Source organism: Delphinus delphis, chromosome 2, assembly GCF_949987515.2.
Source record: "Delphinus delphis chromosome 2, mDelDel1.2, whole genome shotgun sequence".
NCBI classification, from domain to species: domain Eukaryota; kingdom Metazoa; phylum Chordata; class Mammalia; order Artiodactyla; family Delphinidae; genus Delphinus; species Delphinus delphis.
The window spans coordinates 173,842,963-173,857,629 of NC_082684.1; the positions used below are offsets into that span (position 1 = coordinate 173,842,963).

At 37.9% G+C, this 14,667-nt stretch overlaps 1 protein-coding gene across 3 annotated transcripts in view; it reads left to right on the forward strand.

Annotated features, from left to right (window-relative positions):
* The window catches only part of MRC1 (mannose receptor C-type 1), a 110,277-nt gene that overhangs the window by 35,298 nt on the left and 60,312 nt on the right, over positions 1-14,667 (forward strand). For all 3 annotated transcript variants that reach the window (XM_060006316.1, XM_060006315.1, XM_060006317.1), the window contains exons 7-10: positions 2,257-2,442; positions 5,695-5,852; positions 8,239-8,349; positions 13,221-13,336. In XM_060006316.1, the coding sequence (XP_059862299.1) occupies positions 2,257-2,442; positions 5,695-5,852; positions 8,239-8,349; positions 13,221-13,336 (571 nt within the window). The remainder of the gene's footprint in view (positions 1-2,256; positions 2,443-5,694; positions 5,853-8,238; positions 8,350-13,220; positions 13,337-14,667) is intronic.

Consider the following 14,667-nt stretch of genomic DNA (forward strand, 5'->3'; position numbering starts at 1 on the left):
AACTTTCACTTCCCATTGGTTTTTGAATTTCTCTATACTTCCTGGATTAATCATTCTATCTTATCTGTAAACTCAAATAAACCAGAGCTTGGAAAAGCATATCAGAGTTAGGATTATGCAGCATACATTATTGGTGACTTTCTTCGGCAAGGGTTCCACCTCGTCCCCTGTTTGTCTTTGCAATGCCACCCTGTTCGTCCATGACCCCTAGGTTGCTAGAGCTGCACTGTCCAGTTCAGTAGCCACTAACCACATGTGACCACTGAGCACATGAAATGCGGCTAGTTCCAACAGAGATTTGCTGTGAGTGTAAAATGCACGCTGGACTCACAAGACACAGCATGAAAAACAGAAGTGAACGATCTCATTATTTTTTAATTGATTACATATTGATATGATAATATTTGGGGTATATTGGGTTAAATATGATGTATTATTATAATGGAAGTTACCTGTCTCTCTTGAGACTTGTACTTAACATGGCAACTGGCAAATGTATGATAATTCCATACGTGGCTTCCGTTTGTGGATTATGTTATATTTCAGTCAGACAGTGTTGCTGTACAGGAATAAGCCATTTTTTGTGGCTGCCCCAGGGGACGCCTCTACATTGGTTGTTTTCATGTTTTGAAATATTTTTAAAGTGCATCTGTTTAGTTTCTGAAGCCCTCAGCATGTGCTGGCATCATTTTCAACTTCTTGAGCAGCAAAATTAAAATATCCCACAAGAGGGCTCCAGAGTGATACTAACTTTTTTTTTTTTTTTTTTTTTTGGTCACCACTGGAACTGTATAGAAGGAATAGATTTTCTAAAAATATGCATTTTTCTGTTATAATAATACAGTGTTTGGATCTCAGGACTGCCTATTTACTTGAATGACCGTACACAGAATTTTGAGCTTATACAAAGGTGATGCAGACATTCCCAGATTTTGAGAGACTGTGGAACTGATACATGAAACGGATAACAAAGGTGCCCTGTACTGAACCTTTACTAAGGCAGCACATTTGAGAACATTTAGTATCAAACTTAAATATAGAAATTGACATTCATTTGGCAATATAGTCCCTCTTTACGCAAGATATATTGCTCAATTGCTGTTTGAAATAGTATCCACAAAATGGTCATAATAAGCTGTTGTCTAGTAAATATAACTTCAATTCTTTTTCTTGACCAACAATTCATGACACTTACTCTGTGCCAGGCCCTGTGCCATTTCAGGGCCTATATGAGGATGAATGAAGCGAGTCTCTTGCCTTCGAACATTGTTACTGTCACTTTCCCTAGCTCATTACTGTCATGTTTGTAATGTATAATCAAGGTCATGAAATTTGACCCTGACTACTGGTAGCAATAATTAGGACCTTGGTCACTGTTACTGGTTTGATTAAACATTGTTGTCGTATTTGTAATTTATAGTCATATTATCTCAAGTGCAGAGCACAGTGAGGATGGGTGGTTTAATATTAGTACTAGTATTCATATGATTTACAATATTTTACATACCTGGATAGTTTGGTTCATGCGATGTGACTGACCCAACATCACACAGCTTGTGGCAGATTCAGATTTTGCCTGAAACACTTTGGAATCGAAGTCCCTGTGATTTCTGCAGTTATGTGCCATCTTTTGGGAGCAAGTGCACGGCAGTGGGTTAGTTCAAAGGCACAGGTGGCCGGCTCACACTGCCATGGTTTCAGAAGCTCCTTGGTGCCCCCCCCGCCCCCCACCCATTCTAGGCCCTGTGTCAGCACGTCTTTCTCCTGCCTGCCTTGTGAGTCGTGCCCATCCTCTGAGGAATGGGTGGCTTCCTAATGCCCGTAGAATAGAGGTAACTTGAAATCTTCTGAGGAATGAATACATTATATGACAAAACTCTTGTGCTTCCAGTATTTATAGAACATGCTTAGGACAGGTCTGCCGATGATAAAATGCAGACGAAATGAGACAATCTATTGTATCTTACTGTGGCCTTGTTGTAGGTACAGTTGAAAATAAGAACAGATTTCTCATTTGGCTTTATTTTAAAATGAAAGATGACTTCCGTATCATCTTTAGTGTAAAAGCAAACACAATCTCGTCTATCTTTTGTGAATATCTGTGCCAAAAAATAAATATTAGCTATATTTGCCTATGACTATGAACTGTTTCCTGTAGAGAATGATAGAAAATATCGTTAAATTAAAAACTTTTTAAAACAATTAAAAAAAGCTCCTTTTAAATGTTTTCCAAACTCTTTTTTTTTTTTTTTCTAGAAAGTGATGTGCCTACCAACTGTCCAAGTCAGTGGTGGCCGTATGCAGGTCACTGTTACAAGATTTACAGAGAAGAGAAGAAACTCCAAAGAGATGCCTTGATTGCATGCAGGAAGGAAGGTGGTGACCTAGCAAGTATACACAGCATCGAGGAATTTGACTTCATTATCTCCCAGCTGGGCTATGGTAGGAACTTCGTCTGTAATACACTTGATTCTCATCTTCCTGACTTACCACCCATCTTCGGGAAATTTAATCATAAATGTTAAATCTAATAAATTCAAGTTAACAATTCAATGAACAATTTAGTAACAAATATCGATCATGCCTCAAATATTAAAATTATATAGTAATTTAAAGAATTTTTACCACTAAGAGAACATTTGAGTTTTTTTTAATATGGAATCAATGTATGCATAGTTTTAAAAATACTGTGTTTCAAAAAAAAATACTGTGTTTCTCTATATAATCTGGATTCAGAGCAGTCTACCTTAAATTTGTGAACAATATTTCACTAGTTGGAATTAGTTGTGTGTACGGATGTATTTTCTCTTTTAAGGCCCATGTTTTGTCTCACAGGAAAGGTCTCTAAATGAACCATCTCATCCTCTGAATTTTATTTTCTTTGTTAATCTAGCTAAGGCTGCTAGAATGATGAGCAGGGAAAGAAAGAATTTATTTGATTGGAGTGGTTAGATGGTGGCCTAAACCTTTTCAAGAAATTTGCATCTCCATTTTAGGACTCTAAGAGACGAAGAGAAAATGTAGTAACTCAATATTGTAAAGTTTTAAAAGATTGGCCCTATCAAAAACATTTCAAAAGTGAGTAAAGCGAGTTGGGAATATGCTTATCCTGAAGAGGAGGAGGCTGAGGAAGGAAGTAATGATGACGGGCACTCAGCCGTACTTGCTGATTCAACCATGATCGTTTTCTGCTTCCACTTATGCTACTGCAGAATAGCTGGACCTTTTCGTTTCCAGAGAGCAAAACAAGAGGAAATGGATGGTGGCGATGGTGGGGACTGCTTCCTGACACTTACTGCCTGAAAATGGATAGGAGCGGGGGTAGGGGAGAAGAAAAAAAACAATGAACAAATAGATGAGAAGAATAACGTAGTCTCAGAAAAAGATGTAGAACATCCCCAGCACTGCTGCTGTCGGTGCCAGTGCTGAACGGAGTCCTTTCTCCTTTGCGCGCCTCACTGAGTTCGGTAGGGTGACGATGATATTCTGCTACAGCCCATAAATAATTTCTCGATTATTCTACATTTACCTGTCCTGGAGCATCTGGACTACACGATACTAATGTAATCAAAACCAGTGTATCTGAATAATATCGTGACAGAGATGGCATGATACTTATAGTAGGGAATAAGGTTTGCAAGTGAATCGGTGGGAAACACATTAGTTAAGAGGCTGTAGGGCTAACGTGCAAATTTTGCTCCACTTTATATAATATGGTCTAGTAATAGGAGAACCTTATATATTTATTGCTGTAGTTATTTTAGGAGTTTGGATGACGAAGGTTGCTTTTAAACTCAGCTGGAGAATTAGTAAACTTTCACTATGGAAACCTTCTCTTTTTTATTATTGATAAAGATTTATTTATTTAAAACAATACAAATCATATTGATAAAGGTAAAGGAAAGTTATAAAATTAAAATGATTGTTTCTAAGTCAGAAGCCTAGAAAACCTTTTTGTAGCTAGTTGAGTTGATATCTTTCATGGTAATCATGGAAATACAGGGGATACATTGGGACCTACGCATATGACTCCATCAACAAAGACAGCTTCCCTAACAGGTTGATAAGTCCGTCTAACAACTTTATGCTCGCATCTTATATATTTTTGTAGGATCAAGCTTGTGCGTACAGAAGCTACAGGGGGAGAACAGTTTAGTGAGAAAAATGTTTATCAGAAACTGTTAATACTTTATTATAATCGTGGGACTTGGGAGTTTAGGTTTTCACTGGTCTTGAACCTAAAAACCTTGAGGGGTACATGAAGTCATTTTGGAGCCTATATTTTCTGCCCAAAGAACATGATCTGCCAGATTCAGTGAAAGGAAAAGGGATCATCCTGGCAATGCCATTCATGTTTCATGGTGCTGGAAACATCTGCTGGGACTGGCACCAGGCCAGTCAGGGACTTCTCCAAAAGCAAAGTTGAGTGACACTTTTAGGAGGAAGAGACTAAGCCATTTAGGGAAATTCCTATACAATGTGGCATATTTCTCATTTTCTACTACAACATCATCTTTACAAACTTCTGGCAAGTAATTTTATTTAACTGTTTAAAGAACATATGAAACTTAAATAGATATTGAATTGTGTATTCCTTCAGTTTTTAAAATATGGAAATGTGTGTGATTTTAGTCACGAGACCTCAGGCCTTCTATTTGGTCCCGTTTTTACTTACGATATTTAGAATTCTTAGAATTAAAACCACTGATAAAATCAATAATGCTCTTCATAGAATTTTCAAAACAGAATGATCCTCTTCTATATCTATACCTGGTGTTTTTATTTTAACTTCTGTTTGTTATTTGGGTTTTTCTGGTGTTTCTAGTGAAAATGGTGGCAGGTTCATTCATATACATAGACTAATAAATAAGTGCTAAATGCCAGAAGACAGCCCAACCCTTCATTTATATATCTTCTCACTGTATGGATCATTTTCACTCCTATTACAGTGATTAAACTTTAACAGAAACCCCTAGAATGTTCTTGATAACATCGTCAGTAAAATAGGAGTGGTTTTTAGTTTTTATTATTTTAAAACATTCAATAAGATTTAATAGTAGTCAAATAGATTTATGTATAAAGAAGCTGCTGTATTTCCAGCACCATGAGTGTGGTTGGTAAATGATTTATAACAAAAAAGCAGCTTCACAAGATAGAGGATCATGATAGACCCACTTCAGTTTCTGTTTAACAACTCCCAGGAGATAGAATTTGCAGTAGCACAGCAAAAGAATACAGTCATGTCCACAATGTGAAGAATACATTACACATTTTAAACTAAAATTGACAACATAGGGGCTTCCCTGGTGGCGCAGTGGTTGGGAGTCCGCCTGCTGATGCAGCGGACACGGGTTCGTGCCCCGGTCCGGGAGGATCCCGCGTGCTGTGGAGCGGCTGGGCCTGTGAGCCATGGCCGCTGGGCCTGCGCGTCCGGAGCCTGTGCGCCGCAGCGGGAGAGGCCACAACAGTGAGAGGCCCGCGTACCACCAAAAAAAAAAAAAAAATCGACAACATAAAATGTAGTTGACATCTCAGTCTACAGAGGTAGATGCGTTTGAAGCTCAAGAGGATGGTCTTTCATGCTAGTGATAATATCAAGGGAGTTGTTGATAAGGTCTTCTTTTCCTGATAACCTTCTGATGTTTAGAAAGAAAACTTTGGGTAAATGACTTCTGTGTTTTTCTTCCTGTTTAGAGCCAAGTGATGAGTTATGGATTGGCTTAAATGACATCAAGATTCAAATGTACTTTGAATGGAGTGATGGATCCCCTGTAACATTTACCAAATGGCTTCGTGGAGAACCAAGTCATGAAAACAATAGGCAGGAAGACTGTGCGGTGATGAAAGGCAAAGTAAGGCAACTTTAGTTACTGATATCTAGCGAAAGCCACAAGGAAATTTTCCTTCTGCCCCACTTACTACGTACGGTTGTTTCCATTGTTTCTATTCTACTGAATTGACATAGATCAAGGTTGAACGAGAATTCGGATTCAGTTTTTTGAGTCTCTCAATTGTCTGGCACACCCAAGTTCTCAAGAGGACTAGAAAAGCAACAGACAGAAACTTTCATTTCAAAGATGAAATTAACCAGTAACGAACGCCCATGTCATTCCTATGCTTGGTTCTAAGTTCGTTTTTTTTTTAATTTTTATTGGAGTATAGTTGATTTTCAGTGTTGTGTTAGTGTCTACTGTACAGCAAAGTGATGCATACACACATGTCCGCTCTTTTTTAGATTCTATTCCCATATAGGTCATTGCAGAGTACTGAGTAGAGTTCTCTATGCTATACAGCGGGTCCTTATTAGTCATCTATTTTATATATAGTAGTGTGTATATGTCAATCCCAATCTCCCAATTTATCTCTTCCCCCTTTTTCCCCCTTTTCCCCTGATAACCATACGTTTTCTACATCTGTGACTCTGCTTCTGTTTTGTAAATAAGTTTATTTGTACACGTTTGTTAGACTCCACGTATAAGTGATACATATTTGTCTTTCTGTGTCTGACTTACTTCACTCAGTATGACAATCTCTAGGTCCATCCATGTTGCTGCAATTGGCATTATTTCGTTCTTTTTTTATGGCTGAGGAATATTCCGTTGTATATATGTGCCACATCTTCTTTATCCATTCCTCTGTCGATGGGCATTTAGGTTGGTTCCATGTCCTGGCCATTGTAAATAGTGCTGCAATGAACATTGGGGTGCATATATCAAATTATAGTTTTCTCTGGGTATATGCCTAGGAGTGGGATTGCTGGGTCATAGGGTAGTTTTATTTTTGTTTTTTGGAGGAACCTCCATACTGTTCTCCATAGTGGCTGCGCCAATTTACATTCCCACCGATGGTGTAGGAGGGCTCCCTGTTCTCCACAGGTGGTGGCACATGTTTTTATATGGCTTGATTAATCAATTCAGAGCTTTGGTCCTACTTTTCGCTGGTTGCCCTGAGTGGATGGAGACCTAGCTAATCTCCTCTGGGTCCAACAGCCTAGAGTCTGTGCTTGGAGAGCTACAGATTTTTTTTAGGTTACAAAGAGATGCCAAATATGAAAAAATGGCTTCCGTGTCTTAAATATCCCTTTAGCGACTGAAGTATATCATCAAGTGATCTTTTGTTAATAGAGAATGAAGCTGGTGGTTAAGTATATCATCAAGTGATCTTTTGTTAATAGAGAATGAAGCTGGTGGTTCAGGGGCTTGGTTTTGATGCATGGCTTATTTCCTCACTTGTAAAATAATAATAATAATCATACCCAGCTCATATGGTGGGTATAAGGATTAAATGGGTCAAGGTGTATAACGTGCACAGTGCCTGGCCCAAACTTCCTGCTCAGTAAGTATTAGCTACTGTTTTTATCATTGTGGTTGTTATTATGGTGATAAGTTGAAAGCTTAAGAAAAGAGTATGTGTTAATTATTGAAAGAATAGGCAGAAGTGTGTCCTGGGAAGGGGAAACCAGAGAGCATCCTACTTGTAGGGAACTCAAAAGACAGTGTGGCTGAAAGCATGGAGTGAGAGGTAGAGGGGTGTGTAGGGAAAATACTGGCCATGAGAAAACATGCATTAGCCTGGGAGTAGCCAAACCTAATCTGCAATTTGCAAATATTACACTGGCTGAAGAGTTGAGTACCAGGTTGTAGTGGGTACGGAAAACATTTTTCAAGGTGTTTAGCAGTTAAGGGAAGGAGAAGAGAAGTCTTTTAACATGAAATCTCTAAGGAAGGCAGAAAGGGTGGAATTTGAAATAGAGTGAAATATGGTACCTGAGCTCAGGAGGGACCCTCATCAATAGAAATGGGAAGAATGGAGGGAAGAAAACTGGTTTCAGGTGTGTTTTCAGGTTGGGCCTTCTTTCTGGGTGGCTTTAAACGTACTCAGTTAACTTGAAAACAGCTGCCCATAGGGATGGAAGAGGAGGTAAACCTTCTGTTGGGACCATCTCTTAAGGGCTTATGAGCATTTTTCGTTTCTCTCTAGATCCCCCTCCAGAGTGGCTTGACTGCGAAGATATAAAAAACATACTGGGGCTACAATCTCTTTATATCTTTGTAGCCAAAGTCAAATTTGCAGTTTCCTGGTAAAATGTCCATTTACCTTTCGTTTTCATAGATGCCTTTTTCTCTTAATAACCTCGAACCTTTATTTCCCTTTTCAGAGGTGCAGTTATGAGGAAATAGCACCAAACAACGGATAATCATTGAGTTTTTGGTTTTTTTTTTCCTTTGCTTTCTGCAGGATGGGTACTGGGCGGATCGGGCCTGTGAACAGTCTCTTGGCTACATCTGTAAGATGAAATCACAAGCCCAAACTCCAGGAATAGTGGAAGTGGAAACAGGCTGCCGGAGAGTGAGTACAGAAAGCACGCAGTGGTTTCAGATCAGCAGATATGATGTGATAGCTTTATTTTTGTCTGTGAAGGTACTTAACAATAGGGGCCAACTGCTTCACCTTACAGGTAGTGGTAGTCTATGACGCGATGGGTCATCAAGGACATTTCCAGTGGATAACCTTAATTTGCAGATAGCAAACAATCCTTAGTCATTTTTTCCATTTATAATATTTCTGGTGAGCCTGTTTCTGGTGGGGAGTCTTCTCAGTAGATCCCTGAGGGTCTGGGAGGCAGGAGGTCTAGACTCTAGCTGGTAGTACCAGGTAGTAACTCAGTTAAACCAAGTCAAACCATGCAGTCCTGTCGTGCTTTATTCTCACCTGCAGCACAGTTAGTAATACCTCCCCGCAGGTCTTATCTTTCTTTGAGGTTAAAGTAAGTGATTTCTGTGGAGCTGTTTCTAAAAGCAAAATACAGGGCGTATGGTTGTCATTTTCCTGTTTGATCGCTGAGTTGCCCATCTTCCTCTTTTTTCCTTTCTCACTTCTCTTGGATAAAAATAAAGTAGAAACTGATTTTCTGTCCAAGAGTGTCAAGTTGTGATCAAATCATAACAAACACCAGAATTCATGAAACATACTTAAGTACTGACCAATTAAACCATAAAGAAAAATAGAGCAAACACAGAAAATCATACAGTGAGAAATAGAAAGGATCTTAGTGATGCTTGAAGAACCCCTTTTAATTTTTGCGTTCTGGAAATTTCAGCCCAGAGAAGTGATAACTTTGTATGAGTCACACAGAGGTAAGGCTAGAACCCAAGTTTCCTGCCAAATACACTTTCACTGCTGGTTTCACTACCAGTATACTTACATATTCTTTGCTTAATCATATGCAGGTACAGGAGATTGTCTATTATTGTAATTTTCTATAAGTAATAAACCAATCCTCAAATTTTATTACTTCTACACAATCAAAATTTTGTGTATATTTTTTCTGTGAACTGTCATGTCTATAATGATAAAATCCAATTTAATCATTAGGTTAAATAATAATAAGAAAATATTGGCCAACTGTTTGTTGAGTGTGGTTATTATGCTTTCAGTGATCTTAAAAGATAAACGTTATGTTTCTAACTAAACAGGAGAAGATACAAGAACTCAGAGATATTAATTTAGCCGGTTTAAAAACACATGCTCTAGGCACTGATTTCCTCAAATCACTGGAAAGTCTAGAACACAAATCCACTTGTCAACAAAGGAAGATAATAGTTTTTTTGTCTGGGCCTGGGTACTTGGTGGTGTAGACGTATTTCTGAGAATTCAAAACTACAGGCCTTCTGTCATAAAGATCTGGGATTCAGTTTTCAATTCATTGCTACCTGCATGGGAAACCTTGATCTAAGAAATTAACATGAAGTGGTCTCAAGTTGCTAATATTCCTGGATGTCTGACGGACGCAAATGTAAATCCTCTTTATGCAGAAGTCCTCCTTCCCAGGCTGATTGGGAATCCCACAGACGAGTGTGAAATCCAGAATTATAAAACATACCACCAGGAGCTTAGACGGTGGAATTAATGGAGATGACATTAAAGTGAATGTGTATTAAAATGCTTTCAGAAATAAAAGTGGAATTGAAACGATGGACCAGCCACCAAGTTTTGTTATGTGGTGTTTTCATATGATTAAATTGTAAAGAGTTTTTATTTCCATGAAGGTTTTTTTGACCCATGAATTATTTAGAAATGTGTGTGTGTGTGTTTTCATAGTGGTAGCATTTGCTGGTAGTGATGGGGGTTTGTTTGTGTTTTAGTTCCTAAATAATTGGGAGCTACTATTGATTTAAATTTCACTGCATTGTGCTCATATAAAGTTTTTGTTGTTATTTGTTGAGATTTTCTTCATTATCTAGTTCATAGTCAGTTTTTATAAATATTTTATAAATATTCCATCTGTGCTTGAACAGAATGATCTTTGATCTGCGGGTTCAGGGCTCTATATATGGTGACTAGATAGAACTTAGCAATTATATTATCCAGGTATTCTATATTTCTATTATTTTGTCTGCTTGACAAAATAGTCTCCTTGTAATTGTATCAAGTTTTGATTTATGTACTTTGATCTGTATTATATCTTCTTGGTGAATCAGTCCTTCAACTATATAATTATTTTCTTCATTCATAGTAATGCTTTTTTTTATCATAAAGTCAATTTTAAATAATATTAATATTGCCACAGAAACTATCTTTTGCATGGTATTTCCCTGGAACCTCTTTCTCCAGCTGCTTGCTTTTTTTTTTTTTTTTTTTTTTTGCGGTACGCGGGCCTCTCACTGCTGTGGCCTCTCCCATTGTGGAGCACAGGCTCCGGACGCGCCGGCTCAGCAGCCATGGCTCATGGGCCCAGCCACTCCGTGGCATGTGGGATCTTCCCGGCCCGGGGCACGAACCCATGTCCCCTGCATCAGCAGGCGGACTCTCAACCACTGCACCACCACCAGGGAAGCCCCCCCTTATATTTTTAACATGCATTCCTGACTTGAAGTTAACCAATATCTCTCTCTGCCTCATGAACAAAATGAATGTTAATTATTCCACTCAAACATTCAAAATTTTTCAAATTTTGAAGTAATGTTAGACTCACAAGAAGTTGAAAAAAAGAGTACCGAGAATTCCCCTGTATCCTCCACTCCACTTCAGCCAATGACAGCATTTTCTCTAACCAGAGTACATGATCACTACAGGTAGTTGGCATGGATACAATATTATTGACTAAACTACAGATCTTATTACTATTCCATTCTTTAACTTCCCACCACCAATTAGGTATCTTTGCTATTTGTCCAGGCAGTTAGACCTGGATTTACTAACATTTATTGACTTCTTTGCTCAGTGTAGACTTTTAGCCCACTTGCTCCTCTTGTCTTTCCTTTCTTGCCAAAGTAAATCTTTTAGAATTCCTTTCCCTGGGATTTGGGAGTGGAAAACTCTCTGTCTTTGTTTGGAAATCTCTTGAATTCATCTTCACCCTGCATAGTAACTTATGTAGGTCATTTTAGAATTCTAGATTGATAGCTGTTTTCTGACAGCACTTTACATATTATTTCATTCTCTCCTGGCCTTTATTTTTGCCATTGGAATTCCTACTAGACTAAATCTTTTTTTAAAAAGTGGATACTCTGTATTTTCTCTCTGATTGATTTTAAGATCTCATTTTCTCTGTAAGTACAGTGTGTTCAGTTTTGGATTTATTTTATTGGGTCCATTTGGTATTGAGTGTGCCTCTCCATTTTGAGGATTTGTATCTTTCCGTTCTTGAAAATTACCAGTCATTAATTTTATTCAGTGCTTCTGAAACTTCTCTCAGGTTGATTTTCAACCTTCTCATTCTATCATTTATATTTTCTATCTATATGATTTTTAAAACATCTTTTCATATTCTCATCTCTCCTACATTCAGTCAATTTACTAATCTTTCTGAAACCGTATTTTCTATATTTAATCTGGCCATTGAGTTTTTAACTTCATATTTTTCTTTTCTAGAAATTCTTTTTTGTGTGTGTTTGAATCCTCTCGTTCTTTGTTCATAGTATTTTGATCTTTCATCATTGATTCTGTTTCTTCTTTTGTCACTTAAATCATTTCAACATGCTTCTTTTTATATTTTTTCCAGATTGTTTTATAATGTTAAACTGTTGACTCTCCCTTAAAATGAGGCATTTTTCTCACATGGTTTATAATTTTTGATTGTGAATTCGTCCCCATCCCATCCCCACCCTGACCCTCAAATGTCATAGTCTTACATGGCCTGGATTGTGGACATATTTCTGTCATGTGGTTTTACATTTTACTTCTCAAAGTGCCTGCAAGATCCTCCTTCTGTAGACTACATTTTATATTTTATTTTGGGGGCTTAGATTCTCATACAATGTGGAGAGTGTAAAGTTGGCACTGGCACCCATCTATGGCACAGACGTGGTATTTATTTTCAAACAGAAGAATTTTTTTTTCTTCCTTCACCCAGAACCCCAGGCAGGTGACAAGAATCTCTGTCATTTCCTCCTTCTGTGGGTGGAGTTTTCTCGCTCTCCTTTCAAAGAGGGGCTACCCTTCGTGGGTATCATCTTTACACAAGGACTTCAGTTCTATCTCCCTGCCTCTGGTGGGCTGATGGCCAAATATCCTAATCTGTATGGACATTAATACCCCAGCCCCTAGACTCCAGGACCTTAATCTTGGTCTGATACATAACCAGGCAACTACAGTCTCAGCTTGTGCATTTTCCATTCCAGCTCTTTAGTTTTCTAGTATTTATTTTTGATACTTGGAGATTTCCCCTTCTTTCTCCCAAACTCTAGTATGGATTTTCTGTTTATTGTTATGATTTTATTTAGCATGCTTTTATTTCTGTGTGTTTGAAGTGTGAGAGAGGAAGCACGTCAAATCATGTTGCCAAAAGTTTGATAAGTGCTATCCTGTGACCAGGTGGTGCAGCTTTATACTCACCATCTACTACTGGCTTCAATAGGTGACTAGGCTTGTTACTCTGCAAATTATTTCCTGTGGTTACCTATTCTAAAACTGAGATCTGAGCCATCTTGTTCAGTTTCTTGGGTAAACATGTCACAAATCATTTTTGTTGGAAGTTGCATCAGAAGTGGAGAGAATGACTCCCCTCACCCCATTTTGTATCATAATTGCCATTTGAGGAACAATGCACTCCTGTTTTCCTTATTCACATAAATTGTTTTCATTGCATGTCAAATGATTCTTATTTGTGTTCTTTACACACTTCTGTTGTTTATCAATTTGTGTTTCATCATAGAGGAATTATTAAAATGATATTATATAATAAATATGCATGATAATCTGCTTCATAACATCAACAGGGCTGGAAAAGACATGGCTTCTACTGCTATTTGATTGGACACACACTTTCAACATTTACAGAAGCAAACCAAACCTGTGTGAATGAGAAGGCTTACCTAACAACTATTGAAGACAGGTATGCAACTATTTTCATGTTTTTAAAAAAATGTATCAAATAATGAACCATTTCCAAAAAAGCATATCAATGTGCTCTAAATTTCTGAGTAAATTCCATTGAATCTTGAAGTGTGGTTTGTAAATATAGGAGCATTAAAAATCATGTTTTTATTTGGATTCTTCATTGAAAACACAATAAAATATTTTGCTACTTTTAGTAGCATAAAACAATGTTCAGAACAGTTTGCTAATGCTCTGGTAAATGTTGTTTATAGATCTAACTTTATTTATTTACTTGTTGGAGTATAATTGCTTTACAATGTTGTGTTAGTTTCTGCTGTACAAGGAAGTGAATCAGCTATATGTATAACTATATCCCCTCCCTCTTGGACCTCTCTCCCACCCACCCCCATCCCACCCATCTAGGTCGTCACAGAGCACCAAGCTGAGCTCACCATGCTATACAGCAGGTTCCCACTAGCTAGCTATTTTACACATAGTAGTGTATTTATGTCAAACCTAATCTCCCAATTTGTCCCACCCTCCCCTTCCCCCCCGTGTCCACATGTCCATTCTCTACCTCTACATCTCTATTCCTTCCCTACAAATAGGTTCATCTGTACCATTTTTCTAGATTCCACATATATGCGTTAATATATGATATTTGTTTTTCTCTTTCTGGCTTACTTCACTCTGTATGACAGACTCTAGGACCATCCACGTCTCTACAAATGACCAAATTTCGTTCCTTTTTATGGCTGAGTAATATTCCATCTTACATATGTACCACATCTTCTTTATCCATTCGTCTGTTGATGGCCATTTAGGTTGTTTCCATGTCCTGGCTATTGTAAATAGTGCTGCAATGAACGTTGGGGTGCATGTGTCCTTTTGAATTACAGTTTTCTCAGGGTATATGCCCAGTAGTGGGATTGCTGGGTCATTTGATAGTTCTATGTTTAGTTTTATAAGGAACCTCCATACTGTTCTCCGTAGTAGCTGTATCAATTTACATTCCCACCAACAGTGCAAAAGGGTTCCCTTTTCTCCACACCCTCTCCAGCATTTACTGTTTGTAGATTTTTTGATGATGCCCATTCTGACTGGTGTGAGGTGATACCTCATTGTAGTTTTCATATGCATTTCTCTAATAATTAGTGATGTTGAGCATCCTTTCATGTGCTTCTTGGCCATCTGTATGTCTTCTTTGGTGAAATGTCTATTTAGGTCTTCTTCCCATTTTTTAATTGGGTTGTTTGTTTTTTTGATATTGAGCTCCATGAGAGATCTAACTTTTTAAAAATGTAGCAGATCTCAAATTTTTTAAAGCAAAAAAAGTAAGTAAAATTT